This window comes from Labrus bergylta, chromosome 4 (assembly GCF_963930695.1).
Source record: "Labrus bergylta chromosome 4, fLabBer1.1, whole genome shotgun sequence".
Taxonomy (NCBI): domain Eukaryota; kingdom Metazoa; phylum Chordata; class Actinopteri; order Labriformes; family Labridae; genus Labrus; species Labrus bergylta.
The window spans coordinates 15,388,329-15,413,266 of NC_089198.1; the positions used below are offsets into that span (position 1 = coordinate 15,388,329).

A 24,938-nucleotide genomic window follows, 5' to 3' on the forward strand; every position below is an offset into this window, starting at 1 on the left:
TGAAAGAAAGTAACAGACATTTTTGGAATCTGAATATTGCTTTTATTTAAATACATTAAAATTTGCAATGTAACAAAACTATTGGCATATGAAATTCAAACACCATTTAAATGAACAAAACATGGCTCACTTCATTTTCTGTGACTAGTGTCAGTAACACTAGGTTGTTTTTCTCTCTGCCCACTCAGCTCTGATTTGCCCCCCCCCCTCCTCCTCCTCCCTGTCCATTTACACTGTTCACAGACTATCTTACAATAAGAGTGCTGAATAAAAATGAGGTAAGAAAGTGGTTTGAAAATTACAGATCATGCAAAACATGCTGAACAGCAACAAAATATGTTGTGAAGGAGGAAGTAACAAAACCAAAAAAAAAATAATAATACATGAGTGTGCATTTCAAAATAATCAATTTACACAGCTTTGCATCTTTGGTTACAAAGTAGGTTGAATGATTTCACAGCTTTCCCCCCTGCCCCCCTCAGGAAAACAATGGAGGAGGAAAAACAAGAGGGGGGTATGGCAACACTAATTCACTTTAGATTAAGGAGTTGAATCTTAACCAGATGCCGTCTTCAGGCACACGTTATGCTTTGATGTCATCAGGTGGAGTCACCCACCAAGGCTCTTAATACTTTTTACTATATGAAATTGTACATTCATACTGGGTCTAGATTTTAAATATGAATTGGCAAATGAGGAGATGAATTTAAGTTAGTGTTAAACAGTTTTCAGAATTCATTTATTTGATATTAGCCTACTTTTTATTTAGTTAAATCTCAAGTGTTGCCTCAGGGTAGTATGGCCAAATGTTGAAACACTTAAAGAAACAGGAAACGATTTCGCTGGACTACTATTTTACAGGTACATGAAATTATTCATGTATGAAAATAGCAGCCCTGTAATAAATAAAACACTTAACAGTAGAACTCAAAAGACTGATGTTAGGATTGGACTTGATGTAAAAAGTAACGGCAGCAGTTTGGCGCTCCGATAAACAGACTCTCTCCCACTTCTTTCTATACAACATGAAACAGCAAGGCTAAAAATACCCCTTTATCCCCTCATTTATCTTACGTTTAAAAAAATAATCACTCTTTTTAGACAATCACTCCCATTTGTCCCTTATGTGAGGCAAACCCCTCCCTTCCCACGCCCTCAGTCTGAGCAGGTCTCAGGTCAGTGGCCGTGTCGCGGCCTGGGTCCAAGAAGAGACATCCTGTCCCCGAGCTTGGACCTAGCAGTCACCCGCTCTTGGATAACAGCCAAGATGATGGAAACCCCCTGACCCTCCCCTGACACACTCCAGTCTCTACACGTTCCTCCTCTGTCAAAGTCTTTCTCACTTGCTTTCTGATGATTGCATTAACACTGGAAAGGCCCACAGTACAGATGCATACACGCTTACATTTTACAGTCACACCTGCTAACACACCCTGCACACACTCACACCCACTCACACAAGCTGTACTTTGTGGTCAAGCTGGTGGCTAAGAAGACAAAGAGTTTTTTCTTCTTTTAATTTCACATACACTAATTTGTAATAGGTTGCAGAGAAAATGCTCTTCTTTTTTTCTGCCTTATGAGAGGCAGGCAGATGCACTTCAAGCAGAGGTGACGTTAGGTTGCTGTTGTTGCTGTTGGCCGGGATCAAGCTGAGGCTGAGTCTGGAGCTGCTGGGGTTTGGGGTGGTGCTGGAGCTGGGGGTGGGACTGCTGAGACTGAGGAGGGGGCTGGGGCTGGGCCTGGGCCTGGGCCTGGGGTGGAGGTTGGCTGAGTCCTTGCTGGGGAGGCGTGGTGCTGGCGGCCGACTGGGAGGGCAGCTGAGACAGCTGCTCACTGTTGGCTAGAGATTTCAACACAGCGTTCTCCCGCTCCAGCACAGAGTTCCTCTCGTACAGCTCCTTGATCTGCTCCTTTAACACCTCCACCTCCTCACGCACTGCATACATCAGATGGCTTTTCACCAGGTCCTGCAGGAGAGCAGAGGATGTCATGAAATGTGTCAGTAGGGCAAAGATGTGAAACAAGAGGTTGATTTATCATGTTTATAAAAGGACATCAGAGCTCAAAGCTAAAAGCTACATTTGTATGCAAAGAGGAAATATGATGAACAGTATGACACTGGGGTGAGGATCATCTGATGTTATACTTCACAAGGATAAAAAAAGATAAAAGGAAACACAAATGTCTTGAATTAGGCACAATAATACTGTAATGTTTATAATATCTGGTCCCTATCTTGCCATGCAACCTTCTTCATACTTAAAAAAAAGTAAGGCCAAAGTATAGGATAAATGGTAACAATATTACTCACCATTGCCTGCTCTATTTTATTATCAATGGCTGCAACATTGGTTCCCGAGGCTCTGTGAAAAAGAAAACACAGATGTTAGAATCAGTCTCGTAAGGTTTCAGGATCCAAAACTCCCGGGGAGAGTCATTTTTCTTCTCCCCTTTCTTTCTGCTTACTTCACTTTTCTCCAAAGGATGGTAAAAAGGAGGAAATCACTGTTAACAAGCAATGAACAAGAAGAATCTCCATGGAGTTTTATATATATAAAAAAAACCCTTAAGACTTAAGCAGAAGCAGACAACATGCACAATTAATCAGCAGCCACCACCGCCTAACCAGGTCAACCTGGGAGGAACAGATCGTATAAAATGACTTGTCTCAGTCTTGGTTGCAACATGAACATTAAACCTCATATCTAGGTCAGGTCAGCGTGCGTGCGGTACAATTAGTGTGCGCGTAAGAGCAGCTGGGCTCAAGAACAGCAGGTAGGAGTTAGTGCTACAAGAAGCATAAAGTAAGACTGCTGTTCAGTGTAGGTGCAGGTATGGGTTCAATGTGGCAGCAATTCCAACATATAAAACATGCCTATGAAAGATCTACATTAAAATGCACTCAGGCGTGCTATATAAATGATTGTAAAGTCATGATGACCTGGTTTCCGTCCTCTAAAATTCTACAATGAGTTTTATTGCAGCTGTTCTTGGCACACAGCAATAGGAACCAAGTGCAAATGAATAATCAGCACATTTTTTTTTTTGCCATACATCATTCATTTTAAATTTAGTGCTATGCTTTAGATCACAATAATACAACAGTGTGCATTAAAAGACATGAAGAGATTTATCAAAGAGAAATCTTGAAATGTTCAGACCGAAGAATCAAGGTCACTTGCACAGAGTCTAATGGCTCTAATGTTACGGAAAAGTATTCAAAGCATTATAGAGTAAAGATCACCTATCACCGAAGAACACCACACATGATTCAAGAATCAGTGCGCATCATTTTGACCTGTGTTCTCTGCGGGGGTTCAGCCTGTCGTTACCTGCAGCGGGTCCGGCAGGAGAGCAGCAGCGGCTCGCCGATCGCTTGACGCCGGGTCAGGCCCCCGGGGCAGCATGGTGGTTTGTAGGAAAACGTGCACGGCATGGCGCTAAAGCTACATCGGTGAAAAAGAGGCCACCGGTGAGACCGCAGGCGGTTTAGTCCGTTAACTATGACCACATTTGGAATATTGAAACATGAAGCGACGGGCGGCGGAGCCAGGGGGGGCGGGGGTGACAGGGGGGAGGCGGAGGGACGACTGTGCTACGCCCGTTTCATGGTCCGACTGGTAACATAAGTAACTACAGTGTGGATTTACAGGGTTGAGAACCGAGAACAACTTGTGCCCAGCATTTAGTTCACTTAATTAATCAATCCATTCAGCAATGGACACATCGCGAGTTGTTTGATACCATTTATAAACACACAACATCCGTAAAGTAAAAAAAAAAAAACTATGAAGCTGAAGAAAGACAAAGGACCCTGAAAAACATGTTTTCAGTTGTGCAGTCTAATGAAAACTATCCGCTAATGACGTCAATCAAAATGCACGAAGTCTGGCAACAAAGCAACCAAAGATAAGTTTAACCATAATGTGTTCCTTTTTTACAATCGACAGTTCACTTAACCTTCAAAGAACGAAGGAGACAGGAATAGTTCTGCAAAGTTCAAATAGGTGTAGGGTCATTGAGTAGAAAGTGGAGCCAGGGAAAAGCTCATTGTATTTAAAGAGAATTGCCTGGAGTGGAGTCCATTAGTCCCATGGAGTGGAAACACTGTTGAAGAAACCGTGTCACATTAAAAAGTCTGTCCACCAGAGGCCACTGATGCTTCTTATTCCAACAGGTTAATGTCTCTGTGTATCCTGGTCAAAACCCTTCCAACTAAGGAATCAAATCATTATAAAAATGTCTCAAAGACTTTTCAGTAGATGTATTGGTTATTTTTTACCCCAGTTCTGATAGACAAACGGGTGTATTGGCCTAAAATAATTTATAGTGATCTATCTGTTGTTAATAACAGCGTTAAGTTTTTACACCTGCAAGAAAGGCTGATGTAAAAGCAGCACCTTGTTATAAAGAAAAGACCAGTGCCACAATGTGGTAGGATGGTACCTGAGGGTAGACACCAGGCTGATGGTGGACTCCCCTTGAGGACACAATGTTCTTTTGCTCAGCACCATCCAATATATGTGTGTGAGGCCAACGGAAGCTCTCAGCAGATCGTTATCAGCGAGTTGGACCAGGACAGGAATGTTCCCCATACCTCTGCTGCTATGAAACATTGTCACTCACATCTCTTGTCCTACAGCACATGCTTTGATCTCTGTCAGATATGACAGCGTCTTACACGAGCTACATGCATATACATCCTACAATGAACAAAGATGACATCTGTCAACTTAGACAAATACAGTGTCAATCAGATTAAACACACAGAAACACCCCTAAAACGTAGAGCTAGAAATACAATTTTTTTTTTTTTCCACAACTCATTTAGCAGATGCTTTTACAAAAAAAAAACAGAATTCTAATCTATTCTGTCAAACCACAGTCCTACTTCTTAATCACCTTCATTGACAACATTATGTGACCCCCCCCACAACTGTTTACATAACCAGATGTTATGAAGAAATAAAAAAATAAAAAACATCAAACCCAGCTTCGATCTCTGACCAAATGTGTTTAATTTAGACAAGGCGTTGCAAAGGCCCTGAGTTTTTTCATTAGGCCTGTGCCCAAAGGAATCTCTCCCTCTATGAAGAGCAGACCCTGATGGACTCTCAGGGCTACACCCTTATTGCTTCATCAGTGGCTTCTGACAGCACAGACAAAAACAAGCTCTACTATCAAGTGGCACTACAACATACCTAGCCTTCTAATCACAACTCAATAACAACATCCCAAATACTTCATACATGTTTTAAAAAGTGAATTCACCTTTTCACACATGCTCATTGTTTTTTGTACTTCGAGATAAATAGAGGGAATCCAGTGTTTCCCCTAGGTTTACATACATATCTCTATAAAGGCACAAAAAAGCCCCAAAAATAAATAAATTAATCAATCAAATTTTTTTTTACTTGACCTTCAAGGGGGGGAGAATAATATAATGGTTGGGGAAACACTGGAATCTGTCAAAAAGAAAAAAGACAAATTTCAACTTATTTAGTGACTGGAAAGGTAAAACCACCTTTTTTAGATATCCAAGCAAGCATAGAAAATATGAGAAGGCTGTAATTAGGTTTTGATAAAATAATTATTAACACACCTACGCAAATGTTTATGAGTAAAATGTTCTATTGTGTGCAAGATAGCACACCGAGTAAAACTGTGGCAAGGATTATCAACAATAAAGACATCACACACAGATGTCGGGAAATTCGGTGAAGACATTTTGGTTTATATGATTCAGCTAATGATAGCTGGAAAGACAAACCAGGACAGAGATGAGACAGATGGGAGAAATTAAAAAGGAGAGCCGAGGTTAAGACGTTGTTAAGGCAGCTGTTGCTGAGACACGAGAGAGTTTCTAGATCTTGACAATAAGCAGACGCTCCCTGGATTTTAACGAAAAACAGACCAAAGTTGCAGTTTGGTGGATTAAAGTCCATTTGGGGAGAAAAACTGGGCCAAAACCCTCTAGTGAAAAGTTAAAATACGCCCATTATGATTTTCAGGAATGCAGTTTGAGTTAATCATATAGTTTCAATGAGAAACTAAAACACAAAGATATTGTGCTTGCTACAGCAAAGAATTACTAAATTGTTGAAATTGTTTCAGTCTAATGTCTGCCAGTCAACTGAGCCTGACAGTAAACTGTGTTATGGTCACTAATGGCTCTGGATTTAAAACACTTCTTTCAAAGAAGAGAGCATGTTCTCTTGAGATTTTCTCTAGCCGGCTCCACTGGAGGCAACAATGAGCTGGACTGACACTGCTGAGAACTAAAAGAGAAAAACCTCAAAACGCCCACTGTCACACTAAGAATTTGTAACTATAGAGACTGGAAAACATCAACATTGCAATGAAACATCCACAGAGTTTCAGATTGATATTTTCCTTGACTGGAATCAAAACTTGAATGACCTACTGTAATTTTTTCAGAAGACAATTCTGCTAATCCATGATGTTTGGGCGCCTACTCTTTATATCAGCTGTTAATGTACTTATAAAAGTGAGCAGGAATCACAATCAAGTTAAAACCATTTAAGGACACCATGTGGTGCCTCAAGTAAAACTTCCAAGAACAACTGGAAGAGGACCGAGATTTCGTAAGCCAGAACACATGAGTGAGTCGTGTTTCTGGGCTCAACAGAGAGCGTGTCTGGTTAAAGCAGCGCTCCTGACACACATGATCTTGTTTAAGCCTCTGGATCTCAGGTCAAAGCCAAGAACTTGTTTGAGCGCCTGACTTCAATACAAAACATGTTTGATACTCAGTTAAGCCTCCTCCTCTGTTTTTCCAGCGTTACAAAGCAAACAGTATATGACCACTGAGGTCAAGCCCCGAGGCCTGGGCTGAGAACCAACATTATGCTAACGAGGATTTGAATGTACACTACAATTGATTACGTAACCAGCACCTCAGTTAACTTTGCCTTCTACGTTAACATGACTGACATTTATAAGCTGCGACTGGTGAAAACACGAGTGCCAATAAAAAGTACATTAGAGGCAGAAAGTTTAATCTCACAGGGAGCGTGAACAAGTTGAGCAGTGAGGGTGAATTACTCATCTACACGTTGAATAGTTGTCATTCCTTGCCTTTGGCAGAACTGCCACTTGCCAGCATATTTCAGAAAAGTAGGTTTCCTTCAGAACCACCGTGAAAACAAAGCTGGGTCTATTTAACTCAACCTGAGGCATGATGGGACAAGTTTAGAGCTTAAGAGGGGATGCCTATAAGTTTGCCCAAGGAAAGCTTGTGCACAAAACAATCATGTAAGTGGACTTGTGAAGCATTAATACCTCTAATTTTCTGCACACATTTAGCTCTTTTGTTGCCTGGACCTTATTTGTCTATCTGAGTATGAGGCTTTGTGATGTAGGCCTGCAGGGTCTGCTGACAGCAGCGTCAACACCAGAAGTATACAGACTACAGAGCCTGTCTTTTCACACTCCTATCAGATGTGCATTAATTTAATTATACCCAATGCCTGACAACTGCCACTGTTTACGTTGCATTGCATTACACAGCTGTGCATGTGGTGGGGCCTCGGCAGTGAGCCAGCAGAGGATAAAGGAGGAAGTGCTAAAGTTGAAACTGAGCATGCATCAAAGCTGCTGGCATGGCATGACTTAAATAGAAATGTCTTCTGAGGGTTTACTTCTGAATTTAGGATTGACAGCCAGAGGGATAAAACACAAAATAAAAATAAATAAAAATGCAGCTTTAAATGTGTAAAATGAAGCATTGGATTAGACAGTGGCTGGAAAAGATAATAATCAAGCTAATAAGAAAATAATTATACATCGTGGTGTTTATTCTGTTCTCAGATACTTAAAGGAAAAATTTGCGACTTTTTGATCCAGTAGATGTCGCCCTTGAGCGCCAGCATGAAACCAAAACAAAACTTGCGCTGCATTGTTGTGCTAGCATGCTAACGCTAGCGCTCTTTATTTTGTTTGCATCTTCACACTGATTTAAAAACACTTACGTGACATTCATTAAGCAGTGAGTACAGTATGTTATTCTTCTTTTCTCTAGTCCCTCAATTAAACAACTTTTATACGCAAGGGGATGAGCCGGCCGGCCGTCTCGTCCGTGTAAACCCGCTGTAGATAATGCTCAGAAGAAATGCTCTAAGAATAAAGATATCAGAGAGGAGAAACACTTAGACAATAGTGCAGCAATGCTAGCAGTGAGACTGTTTTGGCACACTTGACCTCTTAGCTTCATGCTGACATCTTCATGCTGACATGCCAATAGTTGCAATGCTAATGTTTGGATTTCAGCTCGCACAATGTCTAGCAATGTTATGTTTTATGGACTAAGACTGAGGAGACGTAATGGAAAAAAAAAAAACAGTCAACAGTGATATCATAACTAAACTCTACTGCCAGGGGTGTCTGCCAAGTGAGCAGGGTTCCCACATGGGGGTCTTTTATTTTGACATCTCAGTCTGTTGTAGTGTGTCTGACAAAATGCTACAGTTAGGCTGAGGAGCCATGAAATAAATTACAGAGAAAGTTACAAAAGTCAAAGTAAAATATGTAATGAAATTGCAGGGAAGTTGTTATAATACAGCTATTAAATTGTTTGCATAAATAGAGTTACAACACATTATGTTATGGTAATAAGTTACTTTGGTGAACTGCCCCCTTGTGTCTTAAGTGTCACAAATATTTTTAAGCAGGTATTCACTTACGCAACATCTCCTGTGACTTCATTGGGTTTGTCTATGACATGACGCCACATAAACCTGAATCAAATAAACCCATTATTGTCCAATACCAAAGGCCATTGCCAAGATCTACCAAAAACAGTCTCAAACAAAGCTGTGGTTCTCCTCGCTTCCATGGAAACAAAAGCAGCCCTTGGCAGAACAGTGTACCCACAACAGAGAAAAAAAAAAAGAAGTGAAGCATGGGGCTCATTACAGGGCTCGTATTTGTGTCATTAATATACTACTGTTTTTTGTTGAGAGCGGAAATCAGATTATCCTGTGCAAACAGAGGTAGCAAAACAGTGACAGTGAATAGTAATAAACAATAATGGGCCTTCAAGTACTCCCACAACACAACAAATCATCTCAGTGTCGATTAAGACATGACCTGTTATCCTCTCTAAACAAGGATGGACACTGTGTGTGTGTGTGTGTGTGTGTGTGTGTGTGTGTGTGTGTGTGTGTGTGTGTGTGTGTGTTCAGTCAGTGACTGGTGATGGTGTGTCAGCTGCATATTTCTCTAAAAACAGTTTCATTTCCTGTCACTAAGATATGGTTTCATGTGCTTCCCTTTTTCATTTTTTAAAACGCATCATAAAAAATGTTGACACTTAGTCTCTTTGAATTGTCAGGGTAGTTTTCTATGTCATCAGGTCTCTGTATTAAGAGTCAACATTAAATAGTGTCATTTATCAACTTAATAGCTCAGCCAGGGTCCGAAATTAACTTATTGACTCACCGGCCAAGGTGGCAGGTGGATGAAAAAATTCACCGGGCCAAACATATTTTTTTTTACCGGCCAAAATAACAAATTTTGTTTTTGTGTCCTATACACATCTGTTACACTACATTTAATTGAGAAGGCATTATGTTTTGTTTAATCAATAAGTCACAGACTTGATCGATTCGATGTCATCTGATCAGGAAATTGAGAAATTGAAAAAAATATATATTTGCTGGCCTTTATTTGTCCCTCCTGCTCCCCTCTGAACTGCCCCTGCATTACAGACTAAAAACAAAAATCCAGAGAAAAAAAATATATTAATACCCAAAACAAGTTTAACCCTGATTTAGCTTTGACAATATTAGACACTTAATATAATCAGCCTGCTCATTAGTGGACGTATATCTCTGACTGCTCCTGCTGCACGTGATGGAAGGGAAAATCAGAGTGTGCATTTAGCGTCCGCTAGGATATCTAAAGTGTTTGTAACGCAGCGCTGTTTCACAGAGTCTGTGTGGAGATGTTCACACACTTATTACGATGCCATCGCTAAGTTAGCTGCAGACACGGAGAAAAGTCGACCGCAGTGTTCTCGTTTTGAAGTAAACAGGTGCGCGTGGTGGCTGGTGTGTGTGTGTGTGTGTGTGTGTGTGTGTGTGTGTGTGTGTGTGTGTGTGTGTGTGTGTGTGTGTGTGTGTGTGTGTGTGTGTGTGTGTGTGTGTGTGTGTGTGTGTGTGTGTGTGTGTGTGTGTGTGAGCGTGATTTTGCGCTGCAGTGTATGTTGGTGTGTCTCAGTGTGCCCCGCGATGCTCACAGACAGTCATGACAGCAGAGAGAGGAGCAGGGAAAAGTAGCTGCAGCTAGGCTACATCAAACGCAATGAATACTCATAGCATAGTTTTTATGACTTTTTGATCAAACATTTACCCGCACTGTGGCGCTTGGCGGGTGTTAATTTCGGACCCTGAGCTCAGCGATTCATTCAAAATGCCTCCATGAATAAGTTATTTTAGCAAAACATTGACACAGTGGAGACTGTTCCATTGTAGAAACCAGGCCAGTGAGGCTTTGTGACAGATAGCACTGTCCACATAACTCCTCAGCTGCTTTCATCCACTTCCAGGATGAAAGGAAAAAAAGTAAACTTGCAATAGTATTGTTTGCATAGCTCTGGCCATTTTCTAGAAAACATGGACACATTTACAAAAAAAAAATATCACGTTTCTGAGGTCTTGAAATGATAATAGGCATTTAATACAGAAGACAAAATGTACTGTCAGATGATCAGACCAGCTGAAAACAAATAATTTTACCAGATCACTTACTGGGAAGTGAAAAATCCACTGTAAGGCAAAAAAAAACATCACCATCAGTGCCTGTTCAAAATATTTTTAAGACTTCCCGTCTACTCTCTGCTACAACTACAACTATACACCCAACATAAACACCTACTGTTTGTCCAACTCCATCCAAAAGCATTGTACATTTCTACCAAACTTTCAAATCAAATGCAAATGAATGCTATTTGACCATCAACTCTGTTGACTAGAAAATGTAACATCAAGTTGAACAGTTAGCAGCATTAATTCTCCAGCAGCATGCCATTACACCACTACAGAAGAAGTGGGTGCAACATGAAAAGGTAATTAAAAAAGAATGTGGCAAAACCCTTTAATAAACATGATCAAATTGAGAGACAGTTCCCTCGGATCTCTTGAGTTCCGATGTTTTTATTTATATGCATATTAATTAAGACGTTCAAGTCACATGTATGTTACATCATTATTTGTTAACTCTGTTTTAATTTTACTTTGTTGAACTTCGTTTTGAAATTGACCAACTTTAATCCCACGATCCAAACTAAAATAGCTTTTGCTAAATATTAAGATTTTAAATTGGATTTTCAGTTTCCACTTGAGGTGTTTGTATGGACTGCTGAAACATTTGCGCAGAACAGGCTGATGTTAACCCATTTGTCTAAGTAGCCCAGATCTTCCAATATATTGGCCTTTAGCAGTTTATCTTTGTCGCATGTCTTCATATAAATATCTGTGCGCGTGTGTATATAACTGATGAACTCCACAATTTAGCTGGTCCATTAGATGACAGTGAAGATGCCAAAGTTTATAAAAGTAAAAACGCAATTCAACCCAAGTCTTCAAGAGACACAGACAGTAAATGCTGTTTTAAGAGAGCATGTTAAGGAAAGGGCCTGGTGCAAAAGCAGTGAGAAGTTTCAGAGAAAGACACAATCCTGCACTTGCTGCTGAGCTTTGTTTCCAAACTCAATCCATGCACGTGGAGAAAGCAAAGCTTACAGCTACTCAACACTGCACACATGTTGTTACACTCTGCAGGCCTGTCCAGTTCAATCCTTTAACGTACTGTACCTATCACTGTGGGCCTTTGAGTCCCTTAATCTGCTGCCAGACTGGAAGACCTGGTAGAAAGCCTTGGAGGGGTTCCTGCGGTAACCACATTGAGGAAGAAAGTCAGAAAAGACAGAAAGATTGAGGAGATGAAACAGTTAAAGCAGACCAGAGTTTGATTCCTAGAAATATTTTCTATTTCGCAATTCAATTTCCCCTCACAAAACCCTTTTTGCTCAGATTGTGCAGTAAACCTGGCAGTAGAGAGGACAGTACGATTTCCATGAAACATATAAGGCATACAGGCAGAGTAAAACAGAGCAGGAGAGAGGGAGTCTCGACCTCAGCAAAGGAATTTATGTTTAAAGGTGGGGACAACCTCATAAAGTGTAAGGGCCTCCCTCAGGCCATTCACCTACAGTGCGCCGGCCATTCCTCATGCTCAGTTTGTCTTCGCTTAAAACCAAACACACAGGGTGAACAAGGCAACTTAACCTCTGCTTTTTAACTGAGAAAGTGAAATATGTTTTTGTTATGGAGGTGTTGTTGGTTAATTCATAGAGTTAAAGCTGAAACCCTTTGACTTTTTCTGGATCAAATACTTTCATGTTATGGAATGTAGCTTTTAAAATCACCTCCTAGGTTCCTGGTGATTAACAACAAGTACACTCTGTTCTGTGCCAAGGGATGTATATTCGGGGAAGGGGAAAGGAAATCCCCACACTGACCCCTGCACACATACAAAAACGCTCATTTAATCTACTCCAGGCTCGTGCCTTTCAAAACTAACTTCACCCCCACATTCATATAAATGTAAACGCACACGGACATGACTACACACACACACACACACACACACACACACACACACACACAGACACAGACACACAGACACACCAACACAGGGGAATGAGGAGTTGATTTACAGCATGTGTGAATATTATAGCAGCCAAGGCTCTTTTCCTAGAAATCTCTGGCACAAACCCGCCTTGTCACATTACCTCACGGCTAAACACTCTCACAAACCTCCCCCTATGCCTCTGCTTAATTTTACTTTTGCGGGATATGGCGCAAGAAAAGCCTCCACATGCGCACACGTGTGGCAAGCACACATCCCCACAGAAAACATCTCTTTTTTTCCTTTTAGCATGTCTAAAGCTCAGCGCTGTGTACGAGCCAGCTATGGTCTGTAATCATGGAGGTCAGATGACTTGGAGTCCAGCGACCTCTTCATGAATGAGGCAAGAACTGGAGATGTCATCATTCACTGTTTTCAAGTAGCACACACTTGCCTCTCAAAGGCTCTCTTTGTAGCTCTAAAATGTAACATGTCAATATCCATTTATGAAAGCCTGTCTTTGTAAATGTGTTGAGCAGCAGTGAAAGTGCTGTCTCCCCCATAAAACCAGAGTATTAAGAGAAGATATGTATGCACAGGGCAAAATCCCCTTCTGCACCCCTCGAAGCGCTAACCCAAAACACAGTTGCAAACGATCAGGCCTTGCCCCACACTACCTCTAAGCAAAAGATTTGACCTGGCAGCAAATGAAAATAACCTTTTAGAGCATTCTTGCTGGCTGATGTCACATATCTAGCTGGAGCATGACACATGGTTTTTCCTTCAGCGAGCCTGTGCTGCAAACCAGAAGCCGCGTCAAAGGTTTAGTTTCACAGTGCTGAACCTCTTAATAACCCTGCTAACTCACTGAGCACGAGAAAACCCTCAATAGCCTTAAGTGACCAGACGGAATTGGGAGTGAAAGTGCAAGAAGAGGTAAAAAAAAAAAGTAAAGTACAAACAGATTTGACTCTTTTTGGTGTTTACAGCAGAGATTTGAAACTCATCTGCTGGTTAGGGCTATGCATCCTGTGTTTCTAGGGTCAGAGGAGTAGTTAGCTGGGAGCTAACAAAGCCATTTCCAGGCATCTCAATTTAACAAAGCTTTATTCAGGCTTTTATGTGGGGATCTGAGGTAAAACTGAAGAAGTATATAGACAGGTAGGGTAACTAGTAGACAGGGGTACAAAGACAGGAGAAATAATGTGTTGAAAGCTCTGTGTTGGTGCTCACAAGGCTTCAGGTTCTCTGCACCATCCATCATCTGCCTCAGAGCAGAAGTAGGTCAAAACTATTTAAATTTCAGCTGCCCTATGGGAGTTTCTTTCAGTGGAGAGATGAGGCACAGAGGAGCCAGAGCCACTACATGATTACAGAATGGCCAACTGAGGAGATTAACATCCCACCAGCATAGGTTAATGCCAGGACACTCAAAACGCTCCTTGGCAGGAACCTAAAGGTAGTTCAACTTTCTGATCCTAGACCATAGTATTCCAAAGAGGTTCCTTTCTCCTTGGCACTTCCAAAAACTATAAAAGCACAAAATGGTCAAACAGAAGCGTCTTTAATATGAGCAGGATTACATTCAGGCTACAAGTAAACACTGTTTTTAGTATCAAAATATCAAGAAGCAGGGACAGAGAGCATCAGTCATGCAGCCAACCTCTGTTAACCGGAAAACTAGCAACTAAATTAGTAAGAGAAACTGGTCAAACGTCACAGCAAGTGAGAGAAAATGTACTGCAATGTAAGTTATTTGCAAATGTGTTTATAGCCACAGTTTGTTAAATGGGACCCCACCCACAATGTTTCACACAAAGGTTATTTTGTAAGAGTATTCCTTTCGACTCCCAACTGCATTTAATTAAAAAGAAAAAATACAAGATACTTGTGTCCGAGTAGTTACTGCTGTAGTTGTTAATAGACTTTTAAATGTCATGTAAAAGTACTGACTGAAATAAAAAATGCAACTCCTTGTTACTTTGGAAAAAGACATCAGGCTTTTTTTTTTGCATCTCATCCCTGTGCTTACTGGCACTACATGACCCCTTTGCCTCATTGGTTCAAACAGTACAGCTGTGACTTTCTCCATGTTTGCTGTGATGTAAAACCTTTTTTTTTTTAAATGATGAATACATTTTCTGACCAGCTGGTAAAAAGTGGAGGAGTCTTAGTAATGATTCAAATCATTTGAATACCACTTCCCAAAAACAAGACAAAAACCATTTTCTCAGCTAAGCTTATCTGCAGCGCTGTGCGGCACATCCACACTATAAACTCTACAATGAGCTAATGACGTTTTCCTGCCTGTCAGAACAATGGAGGGCCTCCATACCTGGGGTGGAGGTGATGACTGAATGAGGCCTACAGACATGTAGGCCTAGTACAGTCAGTCCAACCAGAACAATACATCTTTCTGTTTGTAAAAAGCTCAGAGGCTGAGAGGAGGCCTGGGTCATGCTGCTGAAACGACTTGGCGAGTGTTTGGTTTTAATATTTAATATTTTTTCAAGTTCCTTATCTTCAACAAACACAAACAATACATTACTCTATATGATGACAAACACAATATTAGATTGCCACTCATTGCCACTAATGGGCCTCCATACATGTGTTGTGGTGACCGTGTCTGAAGAGACTCTGTCCTCTGCCTGGATTTTCATGTTCATGTAGTATATTGACTGACTTGTTTAACTTTTAGCCTTGTAAGCATGTCATGATTATCATAACAAGATAACAAACCACAGCTCAATAAGCACGGCGTAAACATTCTATGAAAGTTGGTGACAAATGACTAAAAAGCAGACAGCAGAAACAACAAATCTGTGGCATTGCCACTTTGTATTTAGATCATTCAAACTTAATGTAATAAATAAATTGTGTTCAGTTTAGTTAAAGCTCCTTAAAAGTGGTTTTAGTTTAATTCATGGTAATAAAAGAGGCTGCAGTTTATGAAGCCTTGGACAAATTACACCAAACAAAACACTTCATTCGAGCCTGAGTGATGTATTACAATCATTATTAGTGCATGTTTTCATATAGATGCCAATATCAAAACTTTAGTAGATAATACATTTAAAAAGCTTGGAGAAATCTAAAAATGTTATCATGACTTACTTTGTTCAACTTGAGTGTCAGCACTGACTGAAAAACATGTAGTGGTGATATGTACTGGGATTGGTTCACAATAATGAATCAGTCCTATAAGGTGCAGTCTGCAGATCATTTTAACAAAAAAAAAAGTCTACAAAAAAAGCTGCTATATTGGCTGATTATCTGTAATTAACTTTTTCTTTTGATTAAATAAAAAAAAAAATATGTCTGTCTTTTTGGATTTTTGCATCCTTTCTGGACTTCTCGTGAAAAAGCTCAATCAGTGGAGATACACTGTTTAAAAGACACAAACATAGGCACCTACCTCACTGTTACTTCCGAGACGGACATCTTTAAAATAAAAAATCTGTCTACAACACTCGTCAGCACTGCATGACTTCTTTGCAACATTTGTTCAAACATTCAATTTCGGCAGTAGCTAAAAGCTTTTACTTAATTTTTACTTTTTGTGTGTGTAGTTTTGTATTATTTTGGTATCACCCTTAAAAGAACTACATAGTTGGGCTCAACACTACTTGCTTCATTTAGATATCATTTATTGCAGTGCTGCATTATTCTTTTTTGTGTGCATATAGACTTGCATCTGAGTGTGCAGTAATGAGTAATAGAATTGCTTTTTTACAGATACTCGAGGTGCTGCTGCTCAGCTCTTTGCAGTTGGGTAAAAATGTGCACGGCAAATGTCATATGATATGACCAGAGAGCCCCAGTGCGGAAGCTGGTAGAGAGCTCAGGAATATTAAATGAATAGAAGGTGGAGAGCGGTGTGAGGGACTCTGGTTGAAAACAGGATACAACAGTAAAGCAGAGGTCACAAAGGGGAGGGAAAGACCCTGTGGAACATGTTGTCTCTGTGTCACTATCTCACACATGCACCCACCTCTTCCACAGTGACTACAAATGAATATGCTGGCATCTGTATGGTGAGTTGGTCTGAATATAATGGCTCTATTCCTCATTGAGCCGAGCAGCCCCCACTCCCAACTTGGATACCTGTGCAACCCATCCACTTTCAAAAACACACCCCTTATCCACCCACATGGACACAGGCGCTCGATTCACAGTGGCAGTAACGCTGGCCAGGACTCCCCTCCCCTCTCTTACCTCCTAAGGAGTCTGATTTTACATAAGCTCTCAGTATGAGGACAATAAACCATACCTCTTCAGCTGAGTTCAATTACACACTCATAATTAATAATGTATGTTGCCTTTGCAACATACACACACACACACACCATACACACTAAAGATTCCATACATTTATACAAATGTTTCTGTTTTGAGAGAGAGAACTCTGTGAGTGCAACAAAGACATTACTACAATAAAGCGATGTCATTTAACGGCTTCAGTTGTTGAAGCCACCTGGGAAACATTAAGCTGAGCGAGTATGAGAACAACATATTTAACCTCAGAGTCTGTATCTCTACTGTTCTGCTTTAATTACTTTCAGGGAAAACTACAGGGTGGAGGAGGACAGGGACAAACATGAAGGCTTTCCAAATGGACACGAGAGTTTTTTCAGGTTGTGCAAGCTGTGTCAAAACATTGTGTGGTTGTTTGTAAGTATAATATCTTTATATGCAATACGGAATATAGATAGAACTACTTAAGAATCCAATTTGAGGAGAAATTGTGAGTATTTTTGTTCTATGGTGCATGGGGAAATAAAACAAAATAAACAGTGTAGTGGAAATGCAGATATTAAGCAACATAAACATGGGGGTGTATCGACTCGAGCGTAGCTAAAATGCCTGCTGAAGTGAGGCGCAACAAGTTTCACTCTGCTGCAGCTTCCTCCACCTCTTCTGAGCATGCCACAGCTTCTGCTGCACAGGAATGTCATTCAGCTCTTCATCTGTACATGAACAACTGTCATGCTTCATCTGTCACTCAAGCTGTGGGGCAGCAGCAGGTACAGAGTAGGGGCTGCACCGATGCTGCACTCGTGGTAACTGACTTGTTGAGCCTACCCACAGCACTTACAGGAGAAGTGTGCAAAACTACTACCCATTGAGTTGAGTGTGTAACCACCACATCCAAAGGCACTTCACAGAATACCTAGTTGTATTGCAGAAGAAGAAGGCCACTACGTGACACAGAACACAGTTGGTCGACACACCCCACTTTCAGGTCTCTTATCGGCAGAACGGGGGCACAGTGGAAAGACTACTGCTCAATGTCTGATAGGGCTCAGCTGTCGTAAGATACCCCTGCTCTTATCAGCCTGTGAGCTGGGACCTCTCACAAGTACAACGTATACACTGCCTTGAGCAAGTTGCATTGTCTCACACCTGAACAATGTTTTAAAGGGAAAATTTGTTTCAAAAGTGTATTATAATAAAAATGAAATTTACTGAGATGCAGAGGATTAAAAAAAATGTATCGAAACATGTGTCGTAATTGTGTAGTAACTTTTTGGAAATACTGCCTACTTATTAATTTTGGCACTTTTTACAGGAATCAAATAACTACCACAATCTCATCTATGTGAGGGATTCACAGTGCACGAGACCTGAAGCAAAGATACTGCAAAAGGTAAAGGGTTGACGTTTGCCACTGCTGTAATGAAAACAAAACATTATTTTACTTGTGGTCTGACCTGGTTCTCAGTATGATCATTATTAGGAGTTGCAGCAATGGTTGTGAGACAAAGTTAACTTTAATAAGATATGACAATATCCTCTGACCACCACATCCATATACGCCAGCTGTCAGCATGTCTTTTACAATGATGTCATTTTGCTAAAACGTAAACAATGCAGGCCAAAAGAAAAGGGGCTAACAGCGAAACTAACAGAATAAACTGTATATACTGCCAGTCTTCTGCAGAATTGTGCACACTTAAGCTCGACACTTTGAAGCATTTATTTATCAACTACAAGAAAGGCAAAGAATATTAAGAAATATAATACATTATTATTAACTTTTCCGAGTAGCACTTTTGATATAGAAGGGGGCAATTCTCTCAATTTTGACTGAAAGGAGTTGGAATTTGAGAATTGCCTGTTCTTAGGTTAGTCATGCATGTACAAGCATCAGCCCTATGTCCTCAAACCACTGACACGTCACATGAGATGCGTGTAAAGCAACTTCAATATATTTTGTCTATTTAATGACACAGGAAGGAAAAGAATAAAGCTGTGATGACAAACTGAGCGGCTTCCCTAAAGAGAAAACATGTATCAAAAAAGGCTTGAGGGTATATGTGTGATGCTGTAAATGGAAACCACTGAGAGACTTCAAACACTGCATCATTTCCGCTTCTGTATGACGTGTACTAAAGGTGAAACAAATCACTAAAATTAAGGCACAGAGAGAAAGATCACCTTTTGGAGGAAACATATGCCATAGCATAGCAACTCATAAAAGAAATAAATGTTTTCTGCAGAACCACATGTACACAACATAGTCGTGTTCTATTTTTAACAGACTAAATGAAAAATGTTGCTATACTTACCTAAGTCTCTACAAAGAATGATCCCCTACTCGTTTGTTAAAACTCCAGCATTACATCTACTGTCGTTCATATCTATCTGTTGGATTTTTTCTTTGCGATCAATAGGTTCATTTAATAAAAGGATATCTAAAAGGCTGTTCATCTGTAAACACATTCCTAACAGAAGCTTGAAGGTGCTCTTAGTGGAAATCATTCATCATAAATGTGGCAACATGAAAATCAAACATAACTTTGTTTTCTTCCCTAGAGCAGGAACTAACTTATTAAAAAGGTCAGACATGCAGCATGCTGGCCAGGACTAACCCAAGGCAAACAGATAGAAGCTAACTCTGTGCACACACAGTAGCAACACATCTTTTGATGTTTGCAGCCAAGGCCATCACCTCAGACACTGTCATGCTGAACAAGGCCACCACACACAGACAGCTCAAAAACACACCCTTACACACACACAGAATGACAGTATTACAGGTGGAGGTGGTGTGTGTGTGTGTGTGTGTGTGTGTGTGTGTGTGTGTGTGTGTGTGTGTGTGTGTGTGTGTGTGTGTGTGTGTGTGTGTGTGTGTGTGTGTGTGTGTGTGTGTGTGTAACAAGTTGTTGCCTGTGCAGTGGAGGGTCGGATGTTCTCTTGGACTGTGCTACACTCAGCTTGCTTCTTTAGACTCTAATAAGAAACAACAAACATTAAAGTTCCTTCCTGTGTGCCACATAACTCTTCCTTCTACACAGCCCCCTCCTTACCATACATCCCTGAAAATGAAGGCTATTTGTTCATCATACTCACTGCTTTGGCTGGGGCTTTTAACCTTGCTGTGGTCACAGAAAGTGACCAAACATCCCAGCTGCAACACACTTCTCCCCTGAAAGAGGCACATTTGGGCTTGCATGGTCTGTATGTGAGTGCAGTCCAGGGCGGGGAAATTAATTGCGTTTCAATTACAATTTTGGCTTACCAGTATCATGAAAACAAGATAATCAAGATTAAACGATTACTTTGCTGCATGCTGTGTTTCACTCTTTTTGAAAATAGGTTTTGTTATGTATGATAAATGTTTCAAAGTGTTTTTGTTATGTTTTTGCCACAAGAGTAAATCACCACTAACTCAAAAACATAGTTAATTATTTATTATTATTATATATTATCATTTTGATATATATTTTTTTTACTTATTTATTTTCATTTAATTATTGTTTTTCAAAATGTTCCCAATGTTAATGTGTTAAGAGTGTTTACGTTTGTTAAATGCAGGTGTTGTAAAATCAATGAGTAATCGTGTTTAATAATCGTGCTTTCAATATCAATCACAATAATTGTGATTATTACTTCTTTCTATAATCGAATAGCCCTACAGTGTATTATGAATCATGTTGCAGAGACATGGTGATAGTTTTCTAACTCATCAAAATGAAGATCTATAGACTGTTACCTGTCCATCTCCCCGTCAACAGGTATGTGAATTCCAAACAGGCTGTTGACAGTCGGCGTGGCAAGCTGCAGGCTCTCAGGCATAAAGGGCTTCAACACTTCCTTCCCAGAGATGATAGGAGACTGTGCATTGAGGAGACCCTCTGATTTCCCTACACCACCCTCTGCAAGTCCAAACCCAGCTCCTGGGAGGCCCTGGGCCCCCAAACCCACTGAAGTCTTGCTTAGGGGAATCTGACCTGGAGGCAAACTGGAGGTTATCACATTTGGCATGGCTGCACTGGAGGCACTGGGCACTGCAGCGGGCACCGTGGTGGGCACACTGGAGCTTGCTGCGATGGCAGGCACATTTTGTACACCAGAGGATGTAGATTGGAGGTTGAGAGGTTGAGGCTGTCCAGCTGTTGCGTATGAGGATCCACCAACCAGTATAGAGCCTCCAACAGCTCCCATTCCTCCAGTCTGCTGCAAGAGGCCCAGAGCTGACTGTCCTAAAGGTACAGATCCACCTCCTGCAACTTCTCCAACCTGACTTGGCACAGATGCCCCCCCAGCGGCTCGAGGCATGACCAAAGAAGGCCCTGCAGACAGGCTTGACACTGGGAGGGAGTGCCCAGCACCAAGAACTTGCTGCTGCTGTTGATAGTACTCTGTCTGGTTCTGTAGAAGTCCAGACATCTGGTTGCTCAGGTGGTGTCCCAGAGGAAGCTGCTGCTGCTGCTGCTGCTGCTGCTGCTGCTGCTGCTGCTGAGGAGGGTAAGAGATGGGCTGGGCTTGGGGGGGCATGATGGGGGATTTCTGTATGTTGACACCAGGTTGAGGCAAGCCATTTTGACCAACAGGCAACACGCTCTGAAAGGCAGAAGGCTGGACACCTCCAACGGAGGGCTGAGGGCTGGAGAAAGCACTCTGTGAGACCGACCCGCTCACGCCCTGCTGCCGGGCGCTGTAGTTGTGATGGTGGAGCTGCTGCTGTGATAATGTATCAACTGACTGCATGCGGGATGATGAAAGAGAAGCATCCGCCACCGACCCCAATCCCTGACCAGAGAGTGTTGCCGGGGCAACCACAGATCCTCCTGTAAGCCCAAGCCCACTGTCCCTGTCCGCCACAGGGTCTGGTGCTGTATTGGCATGCCTAATGCTATCAGCAGTCCTACTGGCAGCAGCGCTCTCCGAGTCCTTCTCATAAAACTCTGTACACGTCCACCTGCCTCTTCTGAAGGGTTCTCCAGTACCATGATCAAGTTTGATGACCCTGAATCGAGAAGTACAACTCACCGTGGAGGTGGCAGGAGGAGCTGCACTGCTGATCACTGCAGCAGGTTGGGAAGTGCTTACTGACACACCAGCTGGAGCAGACTGTTGCTGCACTGCTCCAGACTGCGTGGAGAGGGGTAAACCACTTGAAACGCCGATCCCCGGCGGCTGCTGACTGACTTGAGCTGAGCCAGACACTCCCACTTTTCGAAACTCCCCGATGGGATTACTGGACAGCGCGGGCAGCTGACCGGGTTGAGGTATGTGTGATGAGGCCATGACACTGGTCGCCTCCGGCTCTCCGACATTATTCAGGGCTTCTTCGGATGAACTTCTGTCACACGCGGGCTCGTACTCAGCACGAGACATGTCGTATATTTCCGAGGACACATCTTCAGTCCGGGACTCGTCCGGGTCTTCCAGACTCTCCGTGTCGTCCGTGGCACCTATAGCCTCAACCTGGGCCTGTGTCACACTGGTGATCTGGAAACAACTCTTTTTCTTGGCCGGCATTTTCGACATGTTGACAGTCGGCTATATGTATCCTCCGTCAAGAAAGAGACGCAGCTTCTCACAGCTCAGATCATGTTAAACAGCAACATTTGCCAAGCTAACTGTTATCAAGACGAATCTACGCCATCCCTCTTCCTCTCTCTGTCTCCTGTTGCGTGTCATGAGCTCATAACGCAACGCCACACTTGGTTTTGTCCAGCAATGCGGCTGCAGACGACGATACCTGCAGTGTGTACTTTCAGCTTTGGGACAGTCCGAACCGGCCTGCTCGTCTCCCGGGTTAGGGTTAGGGTTAGTCGCGGAGCTACTTAAGGCTGAGGAGGGCCCACAGCCCTCCACTCACCGAGCTAGCTAGCAAGTCAAGCCAACTGGCTGCTGCACACTCCCCCTACGTCGGAACAAGTATGTGAGACATCTTCCCGAAAGCAGTCCTTTGAAGCCGCTCACTTCACCCGCTCAAAGTCATTCGGTGGCGACCCTCACTCTACAGTCGAGTTAACAAAGCCTCCTAAATTTTCACAGCTTTTGAACAAATTTATCTCCAAACAGCGACAACAGTTACCTCCCTCTGTCACTCTTGGACAAGATGGCTATGTTGTATGCAACCGCGCTGCATCGTGGGTAGGTAACGTGCGCAATGGTGTTTACGTATGAGGCGTCCCATGGTGCGTTCATTACACTGTCGGAATTAGTAGTTTTACGATAAGCGAACCGAATATAATTGGGAAAGTCAACATTTACTGAGAACATTTGTCTCAAGTATGTTCTTTCCATATTGTCTTTATAGTCTTTTTAAAGTATTATCATTATTATTATTATTATTATTATTTAGCATCAATATATATATATATACACACTGTACATTCTATATATTATTATATTAGTCTATATTATATAACATTTCATTATATTACACTATATTATATTATATTATACTACATTATATTATATAACTGCACTCTGCATTACTGTGGTAAAACACTGCCTCTCTTCTCTGCTGTTTACATTACTTGCTGCTATTTATCATACCAAGTCACTTTAATCATCACTTGTCACTTTATCTTGTCATTCTCTGCAAATACTGTCTCAATTCCCTGCATAGTTAACTTCATTCATCTTGTACTTGTATATACCACCTGTTTTATTTGTATCTATCTTATCTATTCTGTTTAATGTGTATTTTGAGCTTTCTTGTCTGTGCTGCTGCAACGCCCGAATTTCCCCTCTGGGGATCAATAAAGTATTATCCTATAGTCTTATTTCTCGTCAAAGGTTCCATGGCATGTCGTCGGGAGACTTTCTGGTAAAAAAAAAAAAAAAAAAGCCATCAGTGTTGAAACACAAAAGTATTCCAAAACAATTATGAAAAACGTATAATCATTAAGTTATTCTCCAAGGCAGTGTAAGGCAACACAACAACATGATGAAATTAAATTACTTTAATCTCACTAGTTTCCAGTATCTTGTAGACTAAAAGATACATCAGATAATCAAAAACTTAAGGCAAGGCCAGTCTTATTTTTATAGGACATTTCAGCAACAATTGTTGCTTACTGGCAGACTTATTCAAAACATGTTTTGATAGAAAGTATTTCTTGTTACAGACCTAACTTCTGGTCCCCTATACCTCCCAATAATAGGCCTAAATGTTGTAATATGAGGTAACATAGCAGAACTCAGTTTAACAAGGTCAGATAATGATGTCCTTGATTGGTCATATTCTCAATCCTTCATACAGATAAAGCGCAAAACAGAAACTGAACAAAGCAACTTTATATTTAAACCATGATGGCATTTCGTTGTATTTAGTATTTGTCGCCTAAATGAATAATTTATGTCCTTTTGTATCATATTTGTATTTGATGTTAAATAGTCATGAATAATTTTAATATATATTAAAAGCAACATTGCTGTACATTTAACCTAAGCTCTGTGTTATTTAAATTCTAAATTACAGCAGCTAGCCGAATACTCGCTTTTTGCAAATAGTCAAAGAATTATTTTCTCTGTCAACCTTAAAGATCAGACTTTATTGGAGGTCACCTGAAGGCATCAACTCTCTCGCCCTCCCTCTCTCTTAGTTATCTATGTAAGCTGCAGTGTTACGTTATGCCTGCTGTTATAGTCACAGTCCTTTTACAGGAGCACTTCATGTAATGGCTGTACAATCACCTAATAAAAGCAGGTCCCTATTCAGTTATCGTTTTGTTAAGGTTCGTTGTTGTAATTCTCTGTGTACACTTTACCCAAGAATGTTTTAATGGAACTGAAACGCAGCAAAAAATACTGTAGCCTCTGTTACCCAGGAGGTCTTTGAGTCTGTATTTTACAATCTACGTTCCATTATGCACATTTGAAGCAACTGTTGCAGCTTTGAGGGAATATGGTTGTCATAACCTGGCTCAAAGGCCATGACAAATATGGGTAGGACATATTTAACTGCAAATAATAATAACTTTTTTGTAAAAAAAAAAAAAAAAAAAAGTAAACAACTAAAAAGATATATTCAGACA

General features: G+C 41.2%; 1 protein-coding gene across 2 annotated transcripts; it reads right to left on the bottom strand.

Moving 5' to 3' along the window:
- Nucleotides 1-19: 19 nt before the first annotated feature.
- LOC109996696 (TSC22 domain family protein 2) lies at nt 20-23,151 on the bottom strand. 2 transcript variants are annotated; one of them, XM_029280543.2, is made up of 4 exons: nt 20,654-23,151; nt 11,838-11,912; nt 2,315-2,366; nt 20-1,970 (listed from the first exon to the last, which is right to left on the bottom strand). In XM_029280543.2, exons 1-4 carry the CDS (start codon nt 22,432-22,434, stop codon nt 1,602-1,604), a joined length of 2,277 nt encoding a protein of 758 aa, XP_029136376.2. In that variant the 5' UTR covers nt 22,435-23,151; the 3' UTR covers nt 20-1,601. The 2 variants fall into 2 exon arrangements, with proteins under 2 accessions (XP_029136376.2, XP_020506615.2); XM_020650959.3 differs by lacking the exon at nt 11,838-11,912 and having other exon boundaries at nt 20,654-23,144.
- Nucleotides 23,152-24,938: the final 1,787 nt, after the last annotated feature.